At 48.7% G+C, this 22,762-nt stretch overlaps 5 protein-coding genes across 8 annotated transcripts; 4 read left to right on the forward strand and 1 right to left on the reverse strand.

Annotated features, from left to right (window-relative positions):
- Positions 1-134: 134 nt before the first annotated feature.
- hddc3 (HD domain containing 3) lies at positions 135-1,997 on the reverse strand. The gene is made up of 4 exons (XM_037448438.2): positions 1,863-1,997; positions 1,258-1,313; positions 939-1,179; positions 135-338 (listed from the first exon to the last, which is right to left on the reverse strand). Exons 1-4 carry the CDS (start codon positions 1,972-1,974, stop codon positions 208-210), a joined length of 540 nt encoding a protein of 179 aa, XP_037304335.1. The 5' UTR covers positions 1,975-1,997; the 3' UTR covers positions 135-207.
- A 3-nt stretch (positions 1,998-2,000) lies between these two features.
- On the forward strand, positions 2,001-8,324 carry vps33b (VPS33B late endosome and lysosome associated). Of its 3 annotated transcripts, none has more exons than XM_062561922.1 (24): positions 2,001-2,111; positions 2,394-2,502; positions 3,043-3,123; positions 3,206-3,267; positions 3,400-3,449; positions 3,707-3,774; positions 3,868-3,913; positions 4,063-4,157; positions 4,249-4,353; positions 4,444-4,534; positions 4,609-4,686; positions 4,809-4,882; positions 4,959-5,045; positions 5,138-5,228; positions 5,303-5,377; positions 5,876-5,940; positions 6,047-6,101; positions 6,168-6,214; positions 6,481-6,613; positions 6,704-6,777; positions 6,855-6,956; positions 7,054-7,129; positions 7,441-7,560; positions 7,868-8,324. In XM_062561922.1, the coding sequence occupies exons 2-24, from the start codon at positions 2,407-2,409 to the stop codon at positions 7,945-7,947; spliced, it is 1,851 nt and encodes a 616-aa protein (XP_062417906.1). In that variant the 5' UTR covers positions 2,001-2,111; positions 2,394-2,406; the 3' UTR covers positions 7,948-8,324. The 3 variants fall into 3 exon arrangements, with proteins under 3 accessions (XP_062417906.1, XP_037304293.2, XP_037304284.2); XM_037448396.2 differs by having other exon boundaries at positions 2,060-2,140; XM_037448387.2 differs by lacking the exon at positions 2,001-2,111 and having other exon boundaries at positions 2,147-2,502.
- A 102-nt stretch (positions 8,325-8,426) lies between these two features.
- On the forward strand, positions 8,427-14,199 carry prc1b (protein regulator of cytokinesis 1b). 2 transcript variants are annotated; one of them, XM_037448425.2, is made up of 14 exons: positions 8,427-8,828; positions 9,044-9,176; positions 9,995-10,117; positions 10,223-10,456; positions 10,619-10,789; positions 11,336-11,485; positions 11,573-11,720; positions 11,806-11,942; positions 12,064-12,159; positions 12,236-12,382; positions 12,446-12,556; positions 12,656-12,769; positions 12,858-12,954; positions 13,601-14,199. In XM_037448425.2, the coding sequence occupies exons 1-14, from the start codon at positions 8,818-8,820 to the stop codon at positions 13,621-13,623; spliced, it is 1,695 nt and encodes a 564-aa protein (XP_037304322.2). In that variant the 5' UTR covers positions 8,427-8,817; the 3' UTR covers positions 13,624-14,199. The 2 variants fall into 2 exon arrangements, with proteins under 2 accessions (XP_037304322.2, XP_037304313.2); XM_037448416.2 differs by having other exon boundaries at positions 8,428-8,828; positions 12,858-13,031.
- Positions 14,200-15,542: 1,343 nt separating this feature from the next.
- On the forward strand, positions 15,543-18,602 carry ptpmt1 (protein tyrosine phosphatase mitochondrial 1). Its single transcript, XM_037456848.2, has 4 exons — positions 15,543-15,805; positions 16,548-16,628; positions 16,968-17,159; positions 17,811-18,602. Exons 1-4 carry the CDS (start codon positions 15,659-15,661, stop codon positions 17,937-17,939), a joined length of 549 nt encoding a protein of 182 aa, XP_037312745.1. The 5' UTR covers positions 15,543-15,658; the 3' UTR covers positions 17,940-18,602.
- Positions 18,603-20,011: 1,409 nt separating this feature from the next.
- ndufs3 (NADH:ubiquinone oxidoreductase core subunit S3) lies at positions 20,012-22,215 on the forward strand. Its single transcript, XM_037488981.2, has 7 exons — positions 20,012-20,160; positions 20,509-20,574; positions 20,776-20,873; positions 21,041-21,190; positions 21,299-21,424; positions 21,519-21,638; positions 21,949-22,215. The coding sequence occupies exons 1-7, from the start codon at positions 20,016-20,018 to the stop codon at positions 22,111-22,113; spliced, it is 870 nt and encodes a 289-aa protein (XP_037344878.2). The 5' UTR covers positions 20,012-20,015; the 3' UTR covers positions 22,114-22,215.
- Positions 22,216-22,762: the final 547 nt, after the last annotated feature.

Consider the following 22,762-nt stretch of genomic DNA (forward strand, 5'->3'; position numbering starts at 1 on the left):
AATATTACACCAACTCAAGTTCCATTTCATCCCTGTCGATAGGAACATAAATACAGACACTAATACCAATTAATACTCAATTAAATTATATAACTGCATACATGTAAACACAAATACCAGTGACCACACACAAGTAATGATAGTGTTTTGGGGTTTATTTATAGAAATATTCTTTGTAACTGGACCGGTCCACTCTCCCCTGCGTCGTCAGAGCTGGATCCCTCTCTGCCTGAACAGCTCCTCCAGCTTCTCCTCCAGAGCCGAGTTGGTTCCTTTCAGGCCTCTCAGTACCTCACGGGCCCAGACGAAATACTCCTGCACGCGCTCGGCTGTCCAACCTGTGGTACACACACACACACACAAGTTTACCTCTTTATCGGACCACTGTATTCTAGTGTCCATAGAGTGTCCAGTGTTTTTCGTTTGAGTGCACTAAGCATTTATTAATAGTCAAACAGGACGACGTGTCTGCGATGCAACTCTCTGAAAGGAACATCTCTGCTAGATTTTTACTTTGAAAGGTGAGACCTGAGCACACTTTACTGTGTGTACTCATAGGCTGTACACAACAAGTGGACATAGTCACGGCGAAGTTCCCCGTGTCATGGATATCTGCAATTGTCGCATCTTGGACAATGACCGAGGAGTGAGGTGGCGACACCGTATACGTCTCTGGTAGAGACCTGTTGACTGAGCAAGTAAATCAAGAGAAAAGTAGAGTATTTTCTCAAGGACTACTGTAGTATTAGAGGAGTCTCCCCTTGCTGGTCACTACAGAGAAGGCAGCTTTAACACATGAAGCTTTGGAATTTATATTCAGACCCATCTGGTTTGTGCTAAAACATAATTTTAACGTCCTTGTTTTAACACAGTGAACTAATAAACAGAGAACATGAGTCCAATGATCACAGTGTGAGAGGGGAAGGGGCGGAGCTGACCCTTCGGCGTGCAGCGGTTCAAATCCCTCAGGTTGTACAGCTTGTCAGCCAGTTTGACCAGTTTGGCTTGGCGGCTGCAATGCGCCGCGTGCTCCACCTGCTGCTGCTTCCTCTCCTCTTTCGACAGGCTCTTGTCGTCCGTCACCTCCTCCACGATCCGGGCCACGATGGGCCCGAACTTGGCCTCCAGCTCGGCGAGCGAGGTGTCGGTGTCCTCCACGGTGTCGTGCAGCAGAGCGGCCTGCAGGAAGGACAAGAAATACCGGGTTAGCCACAACAGGAAGCTGCCAGAGGGAACGCAGGAATGTACCGTACTAACCTGCAGGACCTCTATGTCCGTGATGCCGCCTTCATGAGTCAGGACTCTGGCCACTCCTCAAAAGTTTAACATTTACAGGAGAGAAGAAATACTCACACATTTGATGTATAATTAAGAGACAAATGAACAATTAACACAACAGAAAAACACCTATTTTTAAACACTAGTACTTTACAATCTATTCACAATATATTCGCAGTAGAATTATTTTTTGTCGCTTAAACAACAATCGGATTAAAAATCGGTTGGATTATAAATGCCTTGTATAATTGTAAGCAACATATAAACGATTTTACGGTAAAAATAAATAAATGTATCTCTGCTGGATACAATGGAAGCTCATACATATTGATATTTCTGTCCAGAGAATTCTTGGCACTTATTATTTACATCGATACCGGCAATTATCTGGAAATTACACCATTTTTTGTTCATTCTTTATTAACTACTATTAAATTCCCAAATAAGGGGAACCACTGACAAAAAAAGTAAGATGGCTGATCACGAAAAAAAAAAATCAGTTATAGAACCGTATTTATGAAACTCTTGTAACACTGTAACCGGCAGCACCTGAAGGCACCAGCACGGAGCTCGCGCCGCCCTACCGATGGGGTGGTTAATGTACGGCGTCGCTTCGGGGTCTTTCCGCCGTTGGCTGCGATGTTTCTCCGCCGCGAAGTGAACGGTTTCTAAAAGTAGAGCCGTGTCGGAATTCATGGTGGAAAAGTAATGACAGGAAGAAGAAGAAGAAGACAACAGTGCTGCGACTGGACTTCTACGTCGTTGCTTGTTAGCCACCGGTGTAGCAGTCCGCCCTTTGTGTTTTCCGGGTGGAAACAGCAGACGAAGATGATGTTCCGCCTTTTTTTTAGCTACGGAAGCGGCAAGTAGCTTTTAATAACAGATTATCACCCCCTTTTAAATGTTTTTACATACACATGCTGCTTGATTTCTGATGTTTTTTTGCACATTTTTGTGAGATTATTTACACACAACTGCCAGCTCCTTGTCGCTAGTGCTAAGAAACGTACTATGATGTTAAGAATGTGTTTTTAGCTTCCGTGCTAACGTTAGCTAGGTCACTCTCAGCATTCGGTTGATTGAAGCCTGTCTGTCATCGCTTGTTTGGTTCCTAGAGCATAAACCAGCATGGCACAAAGTGCCAGGACAGACTGCCCGGAGCTCCCCGACTTCTCTCTGCTGAAGAGGCTGGCCAGAGATCAGCTCATCTACCTGCTGGAGCAGGTAAGGATGCCATTAGTCTGCTCATCTTCCTTTAGCTGCACACACACCAGTAACAATGACTGGTGTGCACAACAAAACCACAAAAGCACATTTATTTGACATGTAACTGCACTGTAACACTGAACTACATCAGGAGGGAATTTGTGAGTTGCACAGCTGAGCAGACCCTCATCCGCCATAACGTGCTGGTCAGGGGAAAGGGTTTTATTTCCTATTTAGAGTCTATTAACGTTCTCTGTTTCAATCAAAACTAGTTTGTGTCAGACATTTTAAAACAGCCTCAACGTCCAGCTGCCACTGCAACAAACAACTGCTCCACTTCCCTTTTATATGAGTATCTTAATAAAAAAAAAAAAAAACTATGACCAGCTGTTTTTTGTGCTTGGGGGGACAAACTGAAGTGTTTGAACACACTCATTCCTGTTTATGTTGTGCACGATGAAGTGTGTGTGTGTGTGTGTGTGTGTGTGTGTTGTGGGACCGATTGTCCTGTGGTTTCTGCCTCCTCATCCTCCCCCTCTTCCTCTCCTGGTCACACAGCTTCCGGGGAAGAAGGACCTCTTCATCGAGGCGGACCTGATGAGCCCGCTGGACCGCATCGCCAACGTGTCGACGCTGAAGGTGAAGCGGACGTTCCTCCGCTCGGACGAGAAACTCATGAGGAAAAAAGAAAAACTACCTTTCTTCTGTTTTTATTTTACAGCAACACGAAGTCGACAAACTCTACAAAGTGGAACATAAACCTGTCGTCAGCACCTCAGATCAGTGAGCCCTTCATGGTCCTAATGATAGCTGAACACACACACACACACACACACACACACACACACACACACACACACACACACACACACACACACACACCTGATGATGTGACGCGTCTCCACTCTCCTTCAGGCTCTGCTTTCTGATCCGACCGAGAATACAAACTGTCAAATGGATCTGTGGTGAGTGAGTCATCCATTATTCAACCAACGCTTTGGTAACTACTTTTAGTCTTGTTTTTTTTTATTAGGTTTTTCAAAGAAAGGTCTTCATAAATCCTCATTATGTCTACATATACAAATCATTTCTTAGAAATTCCTGGAGTTGTTCTCTTTATCAACGTGCGGAACGACCCACATAAAAAGCGTCCCCGTATGACCTGCGTCGTCATAGCAACGGGCCAACCCAATAAAGCACATCTGGTACCTTCTCGTTCCAGATGTGGCCAATGCAGACAAGGCAGTGGGACGATTCAGAAGATACAAGATTATCTTTACTCCTCGGAAGGTAGTTCCTCTGCTTCCCTTCATCTTGGAATCAATTCTGAATTTGACAGATCAATGAACTGATCAATTAACCCCCCCCCTCTGTGTGGTGCAGTTCTATGCGTGTGAGGCGGTGCTGGAGGAGCAGGGCATCTTCGGAGGTAAGCGTCTTCATTGCCTCACTTTGTGTTTCCTGTTACTCTCAGTAATTAAGTCATTCATCTCCACAATGGATCTACTTGTAATGGGAATACTGTGGGAAATAAACCATGTTCCATGATGATGATGACTTGTTCCTGTCGTCCCACAGAGGTGACCACGGACGAGTGGTCCTTCTCTCTCCTTCCTCTCGACGATGACGTCATCAGTATGGAGCTGCCAGAGTTCTTCAGAGACAACTTCCTGGTAAATACTGAACAAATCACTCTGATAATACGATAATATTCTATATAAACACGTGAGTGAGACGTGCTTCGGGTGGTCTTTGGTCCCTCAGGCGGGGGACCAGCGCTGGGTGAGGACAGCCGGCAGCGCGCTGCACCTCCTCCACTCCCTCTACGGCCCCTTCTCAAAGCTCTACGGGATCGGGCGGTGTTCCAAGGTGGAGGAACGCTCGCTCGCTCGCGGCGGCAAACAAGCAAAAGGTGCGTCTCTGCCTCCGCCGGCGCTAACGCCTCCTCTCTGGACCCAGATGGCGTACGAGTCGTGGAGGGAGCAGGTGGAGGAGGGCGAGCAGACAACCCGTCAGGCCGAGATAGGGAAGGTGTTCCTCATCGACAGAGGTGAGAACATTGGGGCCCCTGAAAGGCGAGGACGGGTGGAGTCTCCCTCTGTAACGTGGTGGTTGTGTCTGCAGACGTGGACTTCGTCACGCCGCTGTGCTCACAGGTCGTCTACGAGGGACTCGTGGACGATATCTTTAGAATCAAATGCGGTGGGTGAGAACGCAGCCGCCTTGCTTCAGTGGTTCTGTCCTTAGCAACACAACCTACACGTTTTAACGTAAAAACAAGTACTCCATCCATGCAGCTCATGTCGCATTATGGCCTCCTGCAGGATGCGTGGAGTTCGGACCTGACGTCACGTCCTCTGACAAAAGTCTGAAAGTCATGTTGAACTCTCAGGACAAGGTATCCTCATCATCATCATCACCATCATGGTCATCATCATCACGACCTCCTGAGTTCCATGTTTTAACCCTCGCAGGTCTTCAGCGAGATCCGGAACGAGCACTTCTCCAACGTCTTCGGCTTCCTCAGTCAGAAGGCCCGGAACCTGCAGGGCGCGTACGACGTGAGTGACTCCGCCCCCCTTCGCCGCGCGGCTGATCGCCCACAGCGCCGTACTGAAGCCCTCTCCTCCGCCTCCCCCTGTTGAACCCACAGAAGCGCCGGGGGATGGACATCAAGCAGATGAAGACGTTTGTGTCGGAGGAGCTCAAAGGGCTGAAGCAGGAGCACCGGCTGCTGAGCATGCGTGAGGAGCAGGGTTTGTTCGCTTGTTCGTCTCTTCGCTGGTTTCAGGCCTCTGAGGAGCTCGCTCTCTTTCAGACATCGGGGCGAGTGAGTCCATCATGAAGAAGAAGACCAAGCAGGACTTCCAGGAGCTGTTGAAGACGGAACACTGTGAGAATTCTTCTTTATTCAGTGAAGAGCGAGTGAGTTGATGAAGGTGTGAGGTTCCCCTGCAGAGGGTCAGTGATCTACTGCAGGAGATGGAGGAGAACCACGACCACCGATGGTCAAATGTGGGTTTAAGGTTGAAGCATCAGGACCGAGTTCTGTCTCCAGTGAGAATATCAGTGCTTGAACCTCAGAACCTTCTCGCTGTCTGCAGCTTGTGTGAAATTCATGTGAAGCTCAAATCAAAATAACACACAAGATCATTCATACACATGTGTTTTGGGCCTCGTTAAACATCCAATAAGTTCTAGTCAGTGAAGACAATAGATTTAATAAAATAAATCACTTCACTTCTATCATCTTTGTTGTAAACATTAGAGTAATAATCATTATAATTTTATTACATAAGAGGGCTTCGGGGTGATAAAGCAGGTAGTCACAATAACTCAAACTAAGCGGGGGGGGGGGGGGCAGTTATTGATGAAGTCTCTTCTCTTCCAGCTTTACTTGAAGGATTTGAAATCCGGGAGAGCATTTCTTTCCTCGAGGAGCACATCAGCCGACAGGTGCGTTTCACGATTGTGACTCTGGGTGGGGGGGGGGGGGGGGGGGGGGGGGGGGGGGATGATGATTATTATTGACTCAGTAAGAGATGCTCTGCTTTGCTTCCAGGTGTCCATGATGGAGAGTCTGAGGCTCCTTTGTCTTCTGTCCATCACAGAAAACGGTTTGTTGTCTTCCTCAAACGGTTGAGGTCACGTCTCAGGACGCTTTAACAAGGTGTTTCTCACAGGGCTTCTGCCGAAGGATTACCGCTCACTGAAGGCTCAATATCTGCAGGTGAGATCTTTGTGAAGGCAACTAACGTTTAATATACAACATTTGTCTTTCTATTTATTGTCTTATTTGTTATGTGTTTTTTGCCATTTTGCTTACGTTATTGTTGTAAATGTTATACATATGTTCTAAATGTATTTAATCTATAGGTGGGGTGATGAGAGCAGAGGAGACACTTGAGTCCTCCTCCTTTCATCTGCACCTCCACGGGGGGGCGATGACCTCCTCGCTCTGGGCTGCTTTAATAGTTTCCTGTTGTCTCTGCTCAGAGCTACGGGGCGGACCACCTGCTGACCTTCTCCAACCTGCGGCAGGCGGGTCTGCTGGCGGAGCAGCCGGCGGGGGAGGCGCTGAGCGCCATGGAGAGCAAAGTGGGCAAGCTGGTCAACGACAAAGCCGCGGGTGAGACGGGGCTCCGCCCCCTGGCTCCATGGCGCCGGCGTGCGCTCAGGTCCGTTGGGTCACTCTGGTTTCTGACTCCTCTGTTGACAGGCAAGCTGAGCGACGCCTTCTCGTCGCTGGGGAGGAAGAGCAACTTCAGAGCCCTGAGCCGGAAGCTCAACCTGGTAAAGAGCACACCCCCCCCCCCCCCCCATCGGCCCGCCGCCTCTTATTGACCATGTGATCGTGTTTCCGGGTCAAGGTGCCGAAGTCGGACGAGGAGTACGACCTGCGCGTCCCGCGGGACATGGCCTACATCTTCAGCGGCGCCTACGTGCCTCTGAGCTGCAGACTGGTGGAGCAGGTGAGGACCCCCCCCCCCCCCCCTCATGAGTGGAGGAGCATGATGAGGAGAGCCGTGGTGTGAGATCTTCTCCTGCTGTGTGGGTGGGGGGGGGCAGGTGCTGGAGCGGGACGGCTGGAGCGGGATGGAAGAAGTCACCCGGCTGCTCAACGGACACGAGTTCGCCGTCACAGGTCCGATCAGAAAGAGATGTCGCCATGGCGATAGGACGATTAAATCATCATGAAAATCATGATAATGATCGTTATTATTATTTATATTTAATATTACTCATAAAATGATAATGATGGTAGTATTTATTATTACGATTTTACCAATTGGTAAATATATGATGACAATGATGATAAGTAACTAATATAACTATGTTTGACTGACTGATTATTACTCATATTATGACAGTGAGGATGATAGTAATAGTCTAGTAATTGTTATTAAAATGTCAATGATGGTGACATCACAAGCTCTCCGTGTTCATGGTCATCAGGTGGCAGCGGAGCGGAGGCGAGGACGCAGAGCGACGCTCAGCGCATCGTCCTTGTCATGTTCCTCGGAGGCTGCACCTTCTCGGAGATCTCAGCTCTGCGCTTCCTCGGCAGAGAGAAAGGTGAAGGTGGGATCGCTCGATGGAGGAAACGTCTGTCGGCTCACATCCCAGAAGCAGCATTGGTCCATTTAAAAGCCTTTCTGCTCCGGGTTGGCTTTTTTTTAGCAAAACAATCGCTGTTTCAACTCAAATTATGAATTATTTATTCATTACTAGTAGTTCTACTGGTCAGAAATGTCAGGTTTTGGGCTTTTCTATATAAAAAAACAACATAATCAAATGAATCAGAATAATTTACTAACTCCTCATGACCTGCATTTTAAATGAGTCCTAATCATTTAAAATAACTTACTTTTACTTTCCCCAGGTTACAAGTTCATCGTGGTGACAACCGCCATCACAAACAGCTCGAGGCTCATCGAGTCGTTGCTGGGCAACCAGATCTGAAGCCCACACACACAGAGCCTGTCACTCATTCCCAGAAACAAAGGACCCCACAGATGTACAAAGTGAATAAATGTTGCCCACGCGGTGCATGCTGGTTCACTTTATTTGGTCTGCGAGGTGGAATTTTAGCATCGACCGGCGTGATGCGGTGTGTGAGAAGAGGAACTCTGAAGGTTTCAGGTTTTGACGGAGCTTGAATTCTGGGACAGGAATGTGGTCAGAAGTGCAGAGCCACATTCTTTTAACTTGAACACTCATCTAAATAAGACGTCAGTCCGCTACCATACGATCACCAGTTTATAAAAGAGATCAAATGAATGCAACATTCACGTTAATGAAGTAGCAAAATAAACCCAGAAACATGTATCATAATGAAACACTGGCTCAGAACTTTCTTTTACTTTATATAACATTTTACCCATAGTATCCACATACTTTTTTCTATTACTACGGGAGCACGTCATCAGAGCTGTAAAAGTACTTCATCTGAATAGCTTTTCCATTCCTCTTTTAGTTCACATGCAGAGTAACAGCCGCACTATAGTTAGCGTCAAACTGCTGCTGGACATCACCGCACCCTCAGAGGAAACAGGTGCGCTTGTTTTCCCCATGAGTTATCCGGCGTCGGGCGGCTCACCCTCAGTATTTGCTGGCGAATCCCCTCCGGCGGCCGTCATTGGTTATTGACAGCACGCACTCCCGCGGAACGAGCCAATCAGAGCGCAGAGCGCCGCGGAACGCGTATTTTTGAAACGCGTACAAACGGACACGGAGCGAGAGCGGACTGAGGCGACGCTCCGGCGGGTCTGCGGCAGGTTTTACTGGTTTTAAACTCTCACAGCGGCCATCAAGACAGAGTTGGATTTAACAATGAGAAAGAGGTGAGTTTGTTTGCGCTCCTCGACCTTTAATACAGTTTGATATTCCGTAAATGAGACAGTCCGAAGCTAACTGCTGATCAAACTAGCTAAACATAGCTAAGCTAAAATACGTCCAACGTCCGTTAGCCCGATCAGACACGTCAACGTCACGTGAGCCCCGTGGCTTTTCAAACGTCCCCGTCGTTGCCGATGAATTGATCACCGATCGTTCGCAGCGAGGCGCTCGCCGCGGAGGCCGTGACGTGCCTGAATAAAGCGCTGTGCCACCTGAAGGACATCTGGGAGGAGATCGGCATCCCGGAGGACCAGAGACTGCAGAGGACCAATGTCGTCAAGAACCACATTAAGGTGAGACTCAACCTGTCATCAGCCATGAGGGAAAGTAAAACAAGTACATCCTCGATCGACCCTTCATCCATCACAGTCATCCTCGTCCCTTCAGCCTCACACCGGAGTTCTGTTCATATTGGAGCCAAGAAAAGAACTGATTGATTCAGTGTGTAAAATAGTGTATTTCTAAGTGTGAAGAAGGCCTCAAAGAAGCATTTTGTTCTTTCTCACCAAGTCATTGATCGAGTATCTGTGATGGACTAAACTCCATGAATCACCCTTTAGTTTTGACTCTTGATCTGCTTGATATCGATGAGCCGTCAATCTTCTGTCAACTGACTGACTTTTATTTAGTTTCTTATCCTTCAACCTGTGTGCTTCGTTATGATTCATGTCATCGGGCCCCGTTTATCACACAGATGTGGCAGATTCTTTGGCTAATAACACATCTGTGCAGCTGTTACATTGATATTAAATAGCATAATGAACCCTGTTTTCCTGGTTGCAGAGGCTGCATTACAGTAGTGTCATTATCTGAGTTTACCACTGTTCTACCACTTCTATTTCATTCTTTTGACAAAGAAACGTCGTGTTATACAACATAAATATTCCATGTTCTCCTCAGTTGAGTTGAAGTATTTGGGGCTCATCTCCAGGATTATCAGCAGCACGAGTGTTCAGGTAGAAGCGCCACAAATGAAGCTGCATCTATAGGGAGCGGTGTGACCGCATGAAGAGTAGAGTCCACGTACATGTGGGACTGGAAAGACGACGTGTCCATATTGTCCAGCGATGTCTGCCCCGTGCTGATTGCTTTCATGGTCCTTGTCTGCCAGAGTTTGCTGGAGATGATGATTAAAGAGGAGGAGTCTCTGAGGGCGAGGCTCCTCAGCAGCATTCAGAGCTGCAGGACCGAGATGGAGCAGCTCTACCTGGAGCTTCAGCTGCCCGTGTTTGAGGTACGGCTCTGATTTCTCCTCACGGTTTTCCTTCAGCACATCCATCAAACATGCCTCTCAGTCATTTCAGCACTTCGGTGGTCCGTGATAAACCTTTCTTTTCAGGAGGAGACGGGCATCACGGTGCTGCAGCAGGAGAAGAACATCCGCACGCAGGTGGAGGCCCTGCTGAAGGAGAAGGCCCAGCGGATGCAGCAGCTGAAGGATCTGCTGGAGCAGGACCAGGACCTGTGCGACGTCCTGTGCTCCGCGCCGTACGGCATCCACCCCGACTCCGTCCCCACGCCGGAGCAGCTGGAGAGCTTCGCCCTGCACATCGCCACCCAGAACGCCGAGAAGGTGGGCGCTCGCTATGCTGTGGATTTGGGCTTTTGTTTCTCTCCCTCAAAATAGGACATTCAGAGGGATATTTGAGAGTTTAAAAGAAGAAGCTGCTGTGTGCACCTGCCTTTTAACTGTACAGATGACGTTATTCTGCATGACCTCTGACCCTCTGTTCAGGCCCGGCGGTACGCCGAGTTCATGGACCTCAAGCGGCGCATCATCCTGTACATGGGGGAGCTGGACCACGTCCCCGAGACCAGCTTCGAGAAGGACGTGGTCTGCGAGGACGAGGACTCTTTTTGCCTCTCAGGAGACAACATCACGTCTCTCAAACTGCTGGTTTGTCAGGTAAGCTGCGTTAAGCAGAACCTCGCTGAATGGAAACGGAGCTCCTACGGGACGGACGTCCCTCAGAGGACGGAGCTGTCGCAGCCCTGTAGGAGCAGAGTCATGTGGCTCATTGGTGGGTCAGTCCATGTGGGGTAGGAACCTTTGGGGCCTCGGCAGGTGTTTCCAACCCGCTGTTTAACGTTTGTGTGTAAGATGTAAGGCGTTAGAGAGCTAATAAATGGACTAATCTGCATCTCAACTGAAAGGCAGCAGACTCTCTCTCATCCCTCATGACAATCAGTAGCTTAAGTAGCACACTCGTCCTTTGGGGACCTCACAAACGGCCTCCTGCCGGCTGTCCCCTGGAGGACACGGCTCCAGTGCATGTGTCTCAGCATTAAACGATAATAATGGCGTCACCACACTGTTAATATCGCTGTTAGTTAACTCTGAGGTTTCTTTAAGGCTGTCCTACGCAACAATGCGTCGCGTTAACGTCTCCAAAGCAGTCCGCTGGTTGTCGTAGCGACCGGAGGCTGATGTCCGGTGCTCTCGTCCCTGCAGCTGGAGGAGCAGAAGGCGGAGAACGAGGCGATGTGCGAGGCCCAGCGGGAGCAGGTCCAGCGGCTGTGGGGCCGACTGGGCGTTCCTCAGGAGGAGAGAGAGGCCTTCAGCGAGCACATGGTCGCCTCCAGGAGGAGGAACCTGGAAGCGGTGCGCTCCTCCTACCTGTTGGTGACTCTCAGAGCTCCGGCCGGTCCTTCTTTCTAACGTCGGCACTTTCTTTTTCCCCGTCTTCAGCTCCGGGCAGAAGTTCAGCGCCTGGAGGAGCTGAAGCGGCTGAACATCTGCAACGTGACGGACGCCATCCGCGCCGAGATCGCCGTGTTCTGGGACAAGTGCTTCCTCAGCACCGACCAGCGGGAGGCCTTCGCTCCCTACTTCAGCGGTGGGCTGCGTGTGATTTTTTTAGTCTTCGTGGGGAGACCAGCGCTGAGACTCTAAGTCCTTTCTTCACGGTTTCTTTCCCTCAGAGGTCTTCACAGAGGAGCTGTTGAGTCTGCATGAGGCCGAGATCCAGCGCCTGAAGCAGCACTACGAGGACCACAGGGAGCTCTTCGAGGGCGTCCACCAGTGGGAGGACAGCTGGAGGCTCTTCCTGCAGCTGGAGGTGAGGCCGTAGCCCCGCCCACAGACACTGACTGGCCAATCAATCGGTGCATCTGAGGAAGATGAACTAAACTCAAACATCAAAGGAATATGATCATCTGTGTCGTTCCTCCGTCCCCCAGAAAAAAGCCAACGATCCGACGAGGTTCACCAACCGAGGGGGGAATCTCCTCAAGGAGGAGAAGCAGAGGTCTGAGCTGCACAAGAGTCTTCCCAAGGTGAGACTCCACGGCGGCCGCTTCCTCAGCCAGATCCTCCTCTGAGCGTTGTGCTCACCTCGTTGTTGGTTCCCAGCTTGAAAAGAAGCTGAAGGCCCAGATCGACGCGTGGGAGAGCGAACAGGGCCGCGAGTTCCTGGTGAAGGGGGAGAAGTTCCTGGCGTACGTGGAGGAGCAGTGGGAGCTGCACCGAGTGGACAAAGAGAAGGAGAAGCAGGAGCGGGTAAGCCGGCCGGCCGCCTGCTGATGTCCGCGCTGTGGAATGTGCTGACTCGTCTCTCCGCAGCATCTGAAGAAGAGCAAGCAGACGGAGGAGGACATGCTGTACGGGACGGCGGTGCGGACCCCCACCAAGCGCCGACTCCTCGGCACGCAGACGCCCACCAAGAGCCGCAAGGTGGATTCTCGCTTCCTTGCGTTAGGTGTGACGTCGGCGTGTGTGTGTCGCAACTAACCTGCCCCCCCCCCCCCCTTCCCGTCCTTCGCCTCTCACCAGTTCAACGCGACCTCAAGCATCTCCAGCGCCGCCTCCAACAGCACCAGCCGCTCCGTGTACGGAGGAACGCTGTGCCGCTCGCCCGCGCTCCGCCCCCCTCTGTCGGCCAACAAGGTGGGTTCCATTGTTTGAATCATCTCAAAGGAACTGGAAGTGTTGTTAGCCCCCCCCCCCCCCTGGTCTGACCCGTGTGTCCCTGCAGGCCCCGCGCACCCCCGGCGGCGGCAGACCCCAGAACCCTCGGGTGCAGGGCTGCAACAAGGAGAACGAGGCCCAGCTGAAGGGGGGGCCCCCGAGCGGTGCGTTGCTGACCCCCGCTAGTCCCCAGCGCAGCTTCAGCGTGGCGTCTGTAGCCAGCACGTACTCAGAGTTTGTGGTAATTAACCCTTTCTGCCCCTAATCCGCTTCCTCTGCCTCCTGTTCCCTCGTCTCTGCTCACTGGGAACGAAACGCTGACTCAGTGGGAATTTTCTAAACCAGTTTGACTCGCACCATGAAGAATTCCAGGCATGCGTCTCAACTGGAGAATCCCTTTATTTATAGATCACCTTGGTTTACAAAGAGCTGAAGCCCAGCAACACAACAGCAGTAAAACCAAACAAACCCTTTCACACTCCTAACGCATCAAAGGGGTTCTGTATTCGTGAGCGCTGGTTCTGTAGTCGAGTTGTGGCCGTAAACCAAACGCACAACCGGGCTCCCTATTTTTAAGGGAAGCTGTCTCCATGGCAACCCTTAAAATACCGTGATGCCTGAAAGATGTATTTCTGCAGTTGGAGGCTCTGTTCCCTCCCTCTAATCCCCACTAACGGCTTTCACAGCGTCATTCCATCACAATAACCAGGGAGGGGGGGGGGGTCCTCATGGCTCCTCATGGCTCCTCATGGCTCCTTTCTGTCTCCGCTTCACGCTTCGACTCATCAACGTCTGCCTGTGTCTCCACAGCGAGACCTTTCCAAGGCCTCTAATGCCAAGATCCAGCAGGACATCCTGAACTCCACCATCTCTAACCTCTGACCTCTCCGCCCTGAGGGCGCCGGCCTCACGGCCTCCCGCTTAATGAGTAGATGAAGGTAATAATATAAAGTGTTGGTGGGTGAACACGGACTCTGCAGGAGGCGCCTGATCTATTAAACTAACACTACTTTAGCTCACAACATTTTGCCAGTTATCGAGATGTAAATTAATGTTTGCATTTTGTACCGCACCTTTTTTTTTTTTCTTTGTAAAGAAATGAAAGAAATTCAGTTTTTTTGATGTTATGCAATCCGGGGTTACAAGGCCAAATGTATTGGATGTTTTGCACTTTTTTAAGAAAAAATTATATATTTGCAGCGCATCGTGAAACATTAAACACGCTCTCACTGTTCCATCCATATGTGGGTTTTTGTGGGGTTTTATATACTTTTATGTATCTTTGTAGATATTTCTGCTGTTCACAATAACTCCTGTTCGACAAAGATATCTGTGCTGTATGAAAATAATTTAGTCAACACTCATCATTGCTGATTATGGAAAATATTATAAATGTATTTTCACTTAAAGTGCAGAGTGGTTGTGGGTTTTTTAAGATTCATTTATGTGTAGAAATTGGTGGAAATTGGTGGAGATGAGACCAATCAGAGTCCTATTTGGTCGTGTTGCGTGTTTGTGTATATATTATATATATATATATATATATATATATATATATATATATATATATATATTTCAGGTCATATGTTCACCTAGTGGAGGTTTAATGTGAAGCTCTGCCTCCTGGTCATGTGAGGACTCACTCAGGTTCATCACACTCTTAGTAACCATTTACCTTTATTTCAGATATACTTTAGTGAACTTTGACCCTGATTTCTATTCTTTTTTTTCCAGTACTCATTGGCATTTGCAAAGAAAGCTAAAAATGACCTCAAATTCACGGGAATGCATTTATTTAATAACATGTGTGACATTATTTACTCTATTTTAACGTTTTTGTGTAGCGAAGCCAAGAATATTGTCACTAAAACGTCAGATTTGGGGGAATTATTCTAACCAAACACGAAGAACACAGGTACGAAGGTTACATTACGTCACATGTCATTTAGCTGAGGCTTTTATCCAAAGAATCTTACAATAAGAGCATTTCAACCTGAAGGAAACAAACTCAGAAGAACAAGAAACAAGAAAGTACCAATTTCATCAAATAAGCCGATGCACAACAGGTTATAGATTAGAACCATTTTAAACCAGTTTAAGGTCTACAGTGTGTTAGTGTTTAGTCTGAAGAGGTGTGTCTTTAGTGTGAAGATGTGAAGGCTCTCTGTGGTCCTGATGTCATCACAGAGCTCCTTCCACCATTTAGGAGCAGGACAGCAAAGAGTGGAGATCTAGTCCGGTGTTTTGCTCTCAGTGAGGAACAAGCAGCTTGATGTTGGGATGGAGGGTTCCACCAGGTCCTGGATGGAGACTGGACCCCATCCATTCACAGCATGCTACGTGAGAACCAGTGCTTTGAACTGGATGAGAAGTTTTTCTTCTTCAACAAGAAGTTTTCTAACAGAGATGGAACCCATGGAAACGAATCATCAAACAAAGACAGCATCATAGATTAGGTTCTGTTTTAACTACAACACTATTTCTCTATATATATATATATATATATATATATATATATATAATAAAAAAGTAAAAAGTGTTGTCTTATTTATCCATTCATTTAATGGTTTTGCTTGTTTTTGAATCTCGACCGTGTACAAATAGAACAATTAAATACACACAAAAATAAAACTAACGAATAACCACATTTGTGGAGGTCACGGATTTTATTCTGAAGGAGCCGCGCCGGAAGTCCGACTCTTAACCGGCTCCGCCCGCCGTAAAGGAAGCGCAGTGACGTTCCGGGACGTTTACGCCTTTCAGCTCGGACTCAACGCACGAACGCGCTCGCTGCTGTGCGTCCCCCCCCCCCGACAGCGAACCGTCTTTGACCCGGTAAGAAGCGCCCCCCCCCCCGGGACTCCAGCCATGTCCGGCGCGCTCGCGCGGCTGCTCTTCTACCCGACGTTGGCCTACACCGTCGCCATGGAGAAGATGACGTCGAGGCGCTGGTTCGACCGGGTGGACGACACCGTGGTGCTGGGCGCGCTCCCGTTCCGGTCCATCACCAAACAGGTGCGTGTGTGACGCGCACGTCCAGGTACTTTCGAGTAGGCCACAAAGTAATGTTCGTACACAGCGTTTATCTTGTGAAGCTTCACTTAATCATCATATTTTGCTTATTCGTGTAATTGATATTAATGATTAACTGGGCTTTAAATCAGCTCTGTGGCCTTCTGGCTCCCTGTGGAATGATTGTATCTCAGTTGTGTTTTTACTTATTTAACTGTCTGTAAATAAATAAAACAATTCGTGTGAAAATACTTCACTTGAAGTAAAAGTCCTTCTTAGAAAAGTGAACGTTTGTATCCGCGGAATGTCGCCTGAGTTAAAAGGTCAAACTCTGGATTTACATTTTGGTTCTTAAGCTGCTCAGCCGGTTTCTAAAAATGTCTTAGTTGTGTGAAAGAACAACACGAGAAACTATCGGATTAGAAAGTAATATGTATTTGTGTGTGTGTGTGTGTGTGTGTGTGTGTACACTTTGCTGTCTGGTGAGAATAATTATATTAAAATATTGTTGCAACAAATGCATAAAAAAAGGAAATGCGTTTGGATACATATTTTGCAGTGTGACATCACACGTAACCTCCGTACGGCTCAGAATGACGTCATGGTCCTGTTTTTAAAGAATGCTTCGGTTATTGGAATGTAACGCAGGTGGAAGGTCTCGTATGGACTTTCTAAGCCTTTTTGTTGATGTGTTCCATCGTTCTGACGCTTGGTGTCGTTTCCGTTGTTTTTATGGTTTTTCCAGTTGGTAGAAGCAGAAAACGTCCGAGGGGTCATCACCATGAACGAGGAGTACGAGACCAAATACTTCTGCAACTCAGCCGAGGTGAGATCCCTTCATGGGATATAATACAGATGAGATCAAAGCTGGATTATATCTTGTATTCTATTAATGGATGGGTTTAAAGTGCCCTTTTCTTTCCTGGCAGATGATGAAAGTCAGTTCATCTGTTGGTGATTTGGTTTAAACTGTAAAAAGCAAATAGACAAATAATGAATTAATCAACTGGCTGAAAATAATATATTGGTGCAATAGTTTAGTTTTGACTGATCACAAGGATTAAATGATGATAAACGTATTGTTTGACGCGGGGCAAACCGATCCCGCCATGGTTCTGTGCGCTTTAAACCCGGAGCGATCTGATTGGTCCGTCGCTGTGTGCAGGAGTGGCGGGCGGCGGGGGTGGAGCAGCTGAGGCTGAGCACCACGGACTTCACCGGCGTCCCCAGCCTGGAGAACCTGTGCCGAGGGGTGGAGTTCGCCCTGCGCCACCGAGAGCAAGGCAGCAGCGTGTACGTGCACTGCAAGGCGGGGCGCTCCCGCAGCGCCACCATGGCCGCCGCCTACCTCATCCGGGTCAGCATCTGAAAATGAATACATGAATAAACGGGGAACGGGGGCCCTTTGTGTGCCTCGTGCATCCAAGCTGTCGCCTTGACCTCAAAGTCAGTGACCGAAGATTGTGATGCGTTGATCCAACTCCTCGTGACTCTTTGACTCTTTGACTCTTTGACTCTTTGACTCTTTGACTCTCTGACTCTCTGACTCACTGACTCTTTGACTCTCTGACCCTCTGACCCTCTGACTCTCTGACCCTCTGACTCTTTGACCCTCTGACTCTTTGACCCTCTGACTCTTTGACTCTTTGACCCTCTGACCCTCTGACCCTCTGACTCTCTGACCCTCTGACTCTTTGACTCTTTGACCCTCTGACTCTTTGACCCTCTGACTCTCTGACTCTCTGACTCTCTGACTCTTTGACTCTCTGACCCTCTGACCCTCTGACCCTCTGACTCTTTGACCCTCTGACTCTTTGACTCCCTGACCCTCTGACTCTTTGACTCTTTGACTCTTTGACTCTTTGACTCTCTGACCCTCTGACTCTTTGACTCTTTGACTCTTTGACTCTTTGACCCTCTGACTCTTTGACCCTCTGACTCTTTGACTCTTTGACTCTTTGACCCTCTGACTCTCTGACTCTTTGACCCTCTGACTCTCTGCTCACAGCTGCACAGCTGCACGCCGGAGGAAGCCTGCGAGAAGCTGGCGTCCGTTCGGCCCCACGTGCTGGTGCGCTCGGCCCAGCTGGAGATGCTGAGGAGGTACTACGAGGAGGTGTGCCAACAGCCCAGCTGAGGGACCTGGGGGGGGGGGGGAGAGACTCGTGCAGAGCCTCGATTCAGAAGGTTTTACTCCAACGAAGAAAAGGCCAAAATACGTGTATCCCCTGAGATTTTTATACGTGTTCTCGCAAGTTTTTACCGCAAAAAGTTTTAGTCGGTAATTTTCTAAAAGCAATATTCTCACTTTATTTTTGTAAGCAAAGCGGCTTTCCTTTAACTCCACATCCAGCCGGTGGCTTAAAGGTGTAGAAATGAGCTTTTGTAATATCGGATGATTTTTTTGGGTTCCTGTAACAAATGTTTCAGCCAAAAAATACTGTGACTCCAGAAGCCAGAAGGCCACGGTGCTTATTGGGTTTTTGTTTGACTGTAATAAAAAAAAGAAGCTATTTAAATCAAGGCGTGTCAACAGGATTTTATATTTTCATTCATTTACAATCTGTATATGTATTGAGTTCTAGTAATTTGTCAATAAAAAAGACACACCTCTTCAGACTAAACACTAACACACTGTAGACCTTAAACTGGACTCATAATGGTTCTGATCCAGAACCTGTTCATCGTACATCGGCTTATTTGATGAAATTGTACTTTCTTGTTCTTCTGAGTTTGTTTCCTTATGGTTGAAATGCTCTTATTGTAAGTTTCTTTGGATAAAAGACATGTGATGAATGTGTGTTACGTGCATTACCAGAGGTGTGGACTCGAGTCATGTGACTTGGACTCGAGTCAGACTCGAGTCATGAATTTGATGACTTGAGACTCAACTCGACAAAACTTACAAAGACTTACTACTCGACTTGGACTTGAACACCGATGACTCGTGACTTGACTTGGACTCGAGCCTTTTGACTCGAGAAGACTTGCTACTTCCCATTAAAACTGGGGGATAACATTTTCACACCACCGCGCCGCTCTGTTTATCTGCATCTGTCAAAGAAATGTGCGCCACCTGTATGCAGAGAGCGCGCGCTGCCTGAACAACATCCAATCACTGCAGTCCATTTGACCGTATCAACGAGACAGCTCGTTCATGGTTACAGAAATCGGGATTTTTGAACCCGGATTCAGACTCCGATGGAAATCCTCGCCAACATTATGCCAACGTCCGTTTTAAAGTACTGTAATGAGCTGAGTTAAAGTTATTAGTTAATCAGTTATGCAGATGTTGCATGTGTTCACGTTATGCTCTGTTACCAGCTGTAGTTACGCGAGACAACCCGAGTTTTGGGGGGCCGTGTATGCGGAAGTGTTCGTTCGGCGTGGTGACGGCGAAGTGACCGAAGTTGAGTTGTTTTATTTAAATAAAGCCAGTCATCGCCTCCTTATTTACGCTGCAGCATTGGGGTGAGCGTTACAGCACTATAACACAGTCACAGTCCATCCACCATTACCCTTCCCTTCGTAGTCTAGGTCTGTGAGGCAGCGCACCATCACCCAGGGTTCCCCGTCCCCACTATAATAAAAGGACTCGAAATGACTCGAAACTAAAATGGTACGACTTGTGACTCGACTTGAGACTTGTTGGCTGTGACTTGTGACTCGACTTGGGACTTGCTTCGTCTTTGACTCGACTTGACTCGGGACTCGAGGGCAATGACTTGAGACTTGCTTGTGACTTGCCTAACAGTGACTTGATCCCACCTCTGTGCATTACTACAAAACTAAGGAAATCAGTAAGACCTGGATGTACAGCTTTCAAGGTATTTGTATTTGTTTATTCTGTGTCAAAGAAGTTAACAATCGTTCACCTCAAACACATAAATAAAATAATAAATAAAATACATAAATAATGACAATGTACAGTACAATGATCAAACCCTTTGGGCTCATGCTGAAATACGGCCTCACTGTTGGGTCTCGGGGGAACCAGGACCATGAAGAGGACCAGGACCGTGTGAAGCAGATCTAGCTGCAGTAAACTCAGTGTGACTCCACACGGGGGACAAACCCCACAGTATCACGTGCAGTGGTCGTAGGTCACGTTAAATGGCTCATGTTTTTGGGGTTATTTTAGCTTACATGTTTAGGCTTGGAGTATCTTCTCCCCCCCCCCCATTTAACACCGATCATAAGCAGGGAAGCTGCGATGAAGGTGACGCTGCTCCTCCGGGCCGACAGGAGGCGACCCGCCAAACACCCGCTTCTTCCCCCGAAGACACAACGGCCGCGAACAAACATGGCGGCGTCGCTGGTACGGTTTGTCCGCGGAGGTCTCGGGCGGAGTTATAACCGTAAGTCGACTCTTTTCCACCCACCTGCCGCCGTGAAGCATGCGATGGATGGCGTGTATTTCCCGGCCAGTGAAAACGACGCGGTGTTATTTTGTAACCGTCAAATGTGTGGAGTTTGACCTTCGAGCTAGCTAAAGCTAACGTTAGCATGCGCGAGATGAGTAACAGCGAAGGGACCGTTGGTGTTGTCTTTACGCGTGTAAGACCGTTGATGCCGTTTAATTAAACGAGTACTGCCGGTAGTTTTGGACGTGTTCTTCCTTCTCGTCGGTGTCGCTCACATCTCTGCAGTCCTCGGTGTCGGGTTTATGGGGCCAAAGGTTTATATGTGGCCTCCTTCCTCCCTAGTTGCAAAGAGTTCGTGTGTCCTGCAGCAGCAGAACCGACTGCAGAGCTCGACCACCGAAACCAGCCGTGAGTACCACCACGTACAGTGGGACACGCTTGTATTAAAGATGTCAGTGTGTGTGTGTGTGTGTGTATATAGATAGATAGATTGTTAGTGTGCTATAATCACTGTGACGTCACAATGACCCACAAAAACAAACTCCATGGAAACTCTTTATTTCTTTACTGATGAGCTGGTGCCTCTCGTGTCCTCTGTCCTCCACGCAGCCACCGTCAGGCCCAAGGATGCCGTCACTCACAGCCAGCTGGCAGCGTTTGGGGAGTACGTGGCTGAGATGATGCCCAAATACGTCCAGCAGGTCCAGGTCAGTTCACGCAACGTGTGCGGCGCCGTCTCTTTCCACATGAAAGTCTGTGTGTGAAGCACAGTTTAAATCTCCTAGGGCACCCGCTGAGTAGCTGGAGTCGACAAGACCGCGACCTCTCGAGCGTTTCATATGCAACCTTCAAAAGGGTGCGTGTGTGTGTTTAGGTGACCTGCTACAACGAGCTGGAGGTGATGATCCACCCCGACGGGGTGATCCCCGTGCTCACCTTCCTGAGGGACCACACCAACACCCAGTTCAGGAACATGATCGACCTGACGGCGGTCGACATCCCCTCCCGGCAGAACCGCTTTGAGGTAGCTGTCACCTGTCGATGTCACCTCAAGCGCTTGTATGCAGAGGCCGTGCTCTTCTGAGATGGACGTCATCTGAACGTTCCCAACGCTCTCATTGTGTGCGCACAGATTGTGTACCACCTGCTGTCGCTGCGCTACAACTCCCGTCTGCGCATTAAGACGTACACGGACGAGTTGACGCCGGTGGACTCGGCGGTTCCCGTCCACCTGGCCGCTAACTGGTACGAGAGGGAGGTGAGTCGCCACCTGGAGACCCGGTCCGGCTTCGTCTCTCACTCCGCCGGCGTGTGTGTGTGTGTGTGTGTGTAAACTGTGTGTGTCTCTGCAGGTTTGGGACATGTTCGGCGTGTTCTTCGCCAACCACCCAGACCTGAGGCGCATTCTGACGGACTACGGCTTCGAGGGTCACCCCTTCAGGAAGGACTTCCCCCTCTCGGGATACGTGGAGGTACACAGACGTCAGGAAGAGAAAGACGGCTTTAAAACGTTCTCTGTGGTCAATTGATTATTGATGGTTGCTATGGTGACAACGCCGTAACACAGCGCTCACCCTGGAGTAGCTAGCTCAAGCTTTTTCTGGCGGTTGGGGGAGGGGGGGGCAGAATGCCCAACGCAGGTTCTGTTTGGGTCATTTTGTGTCTAAAGCTTCCAATTATAACTATTTAGCTCGTCTCTAAAGGAACACGTCACACAAGTTCCGTTCTTAAATATTTCCTCAAGACGCTGATGAAATCCTTGAAATGACCTCCTCTCTGCAGGTGCGTTACGACGACGAGGTGAAGCGAGTGGTGGCGGAGCCCGTCGAGCTGTCGCAGGAGTTCAGGAAGTTCGACCTGAACACGCCGTGGGAGGTGTTCCCCGCCCACCGGGAGCCCAAAGAGGCCGCCCCCAAGCTGGAGGCCGGCGACCCCGACAAGAAATGAAGCGGCCTCTGTTGTGTCTGTGTGTGTCATCTGTTTCACTCTGGGACCCAACAATCCCCACCTGAAATATTTATGTAAATAAAAAATAGTGATAAAACATCATCAGTGTTGGTGTGGATATGTTCCTTTATGATCAAATGTTTGCAGATACCGCAGCTCTACGACGTCTCATTCCAAACTTAATATCATTATTTGCTGTTTTAAAGGCCTCCATCCTTCGTCTCTGCACTTTAGTGGACAATTTTCCTTCAGCCAAGTTAATTGTTTGACAATATTTTCATGCTGTATTGAAGAAGTAAACTAGAGACTGAGACCATAAACTCATGTTTACTGAGGGAATAAATCAAGAGAGAAGTGGAGTCATTTCCTCATAGACGTCTATGGGAGCAGAGGAGTCGCCCCCTGCTGGTCACTACACAGAAGTAGAGTCATTTCCTCATAGACGTCTATGGGAGCAGAGGAGTCGCCCCCTGCTGGTCACTACACAGAAGTAGAGTCATTTCCTCATAGACGTCTATGGGAGCAGAGGAGTCGCCCCCTGCTGGTCACTACACAGAAGTAGAGTCATTTCCTCATAGACGTCTATGGGAGCAGAGGAGTCGCCCCCTGCTGGTCACTACACAGAAGTAGAGTCATTTCCTCATAGACG

The sequence above is a fragment of the Pungitius pungitius genome, chromosome 4 (assembly GCF_949316345.1).
Source record: "Pungitius pungitius chromosome 4, fPunPun2.1, whole genome shotgun sequence".
Lineage (NCBI taxonomy): Eukaryota > Metazoa > Chordata > Actinopteri > Perciformes > Gasterosteidae > Pungitius > Pungitius pungitius.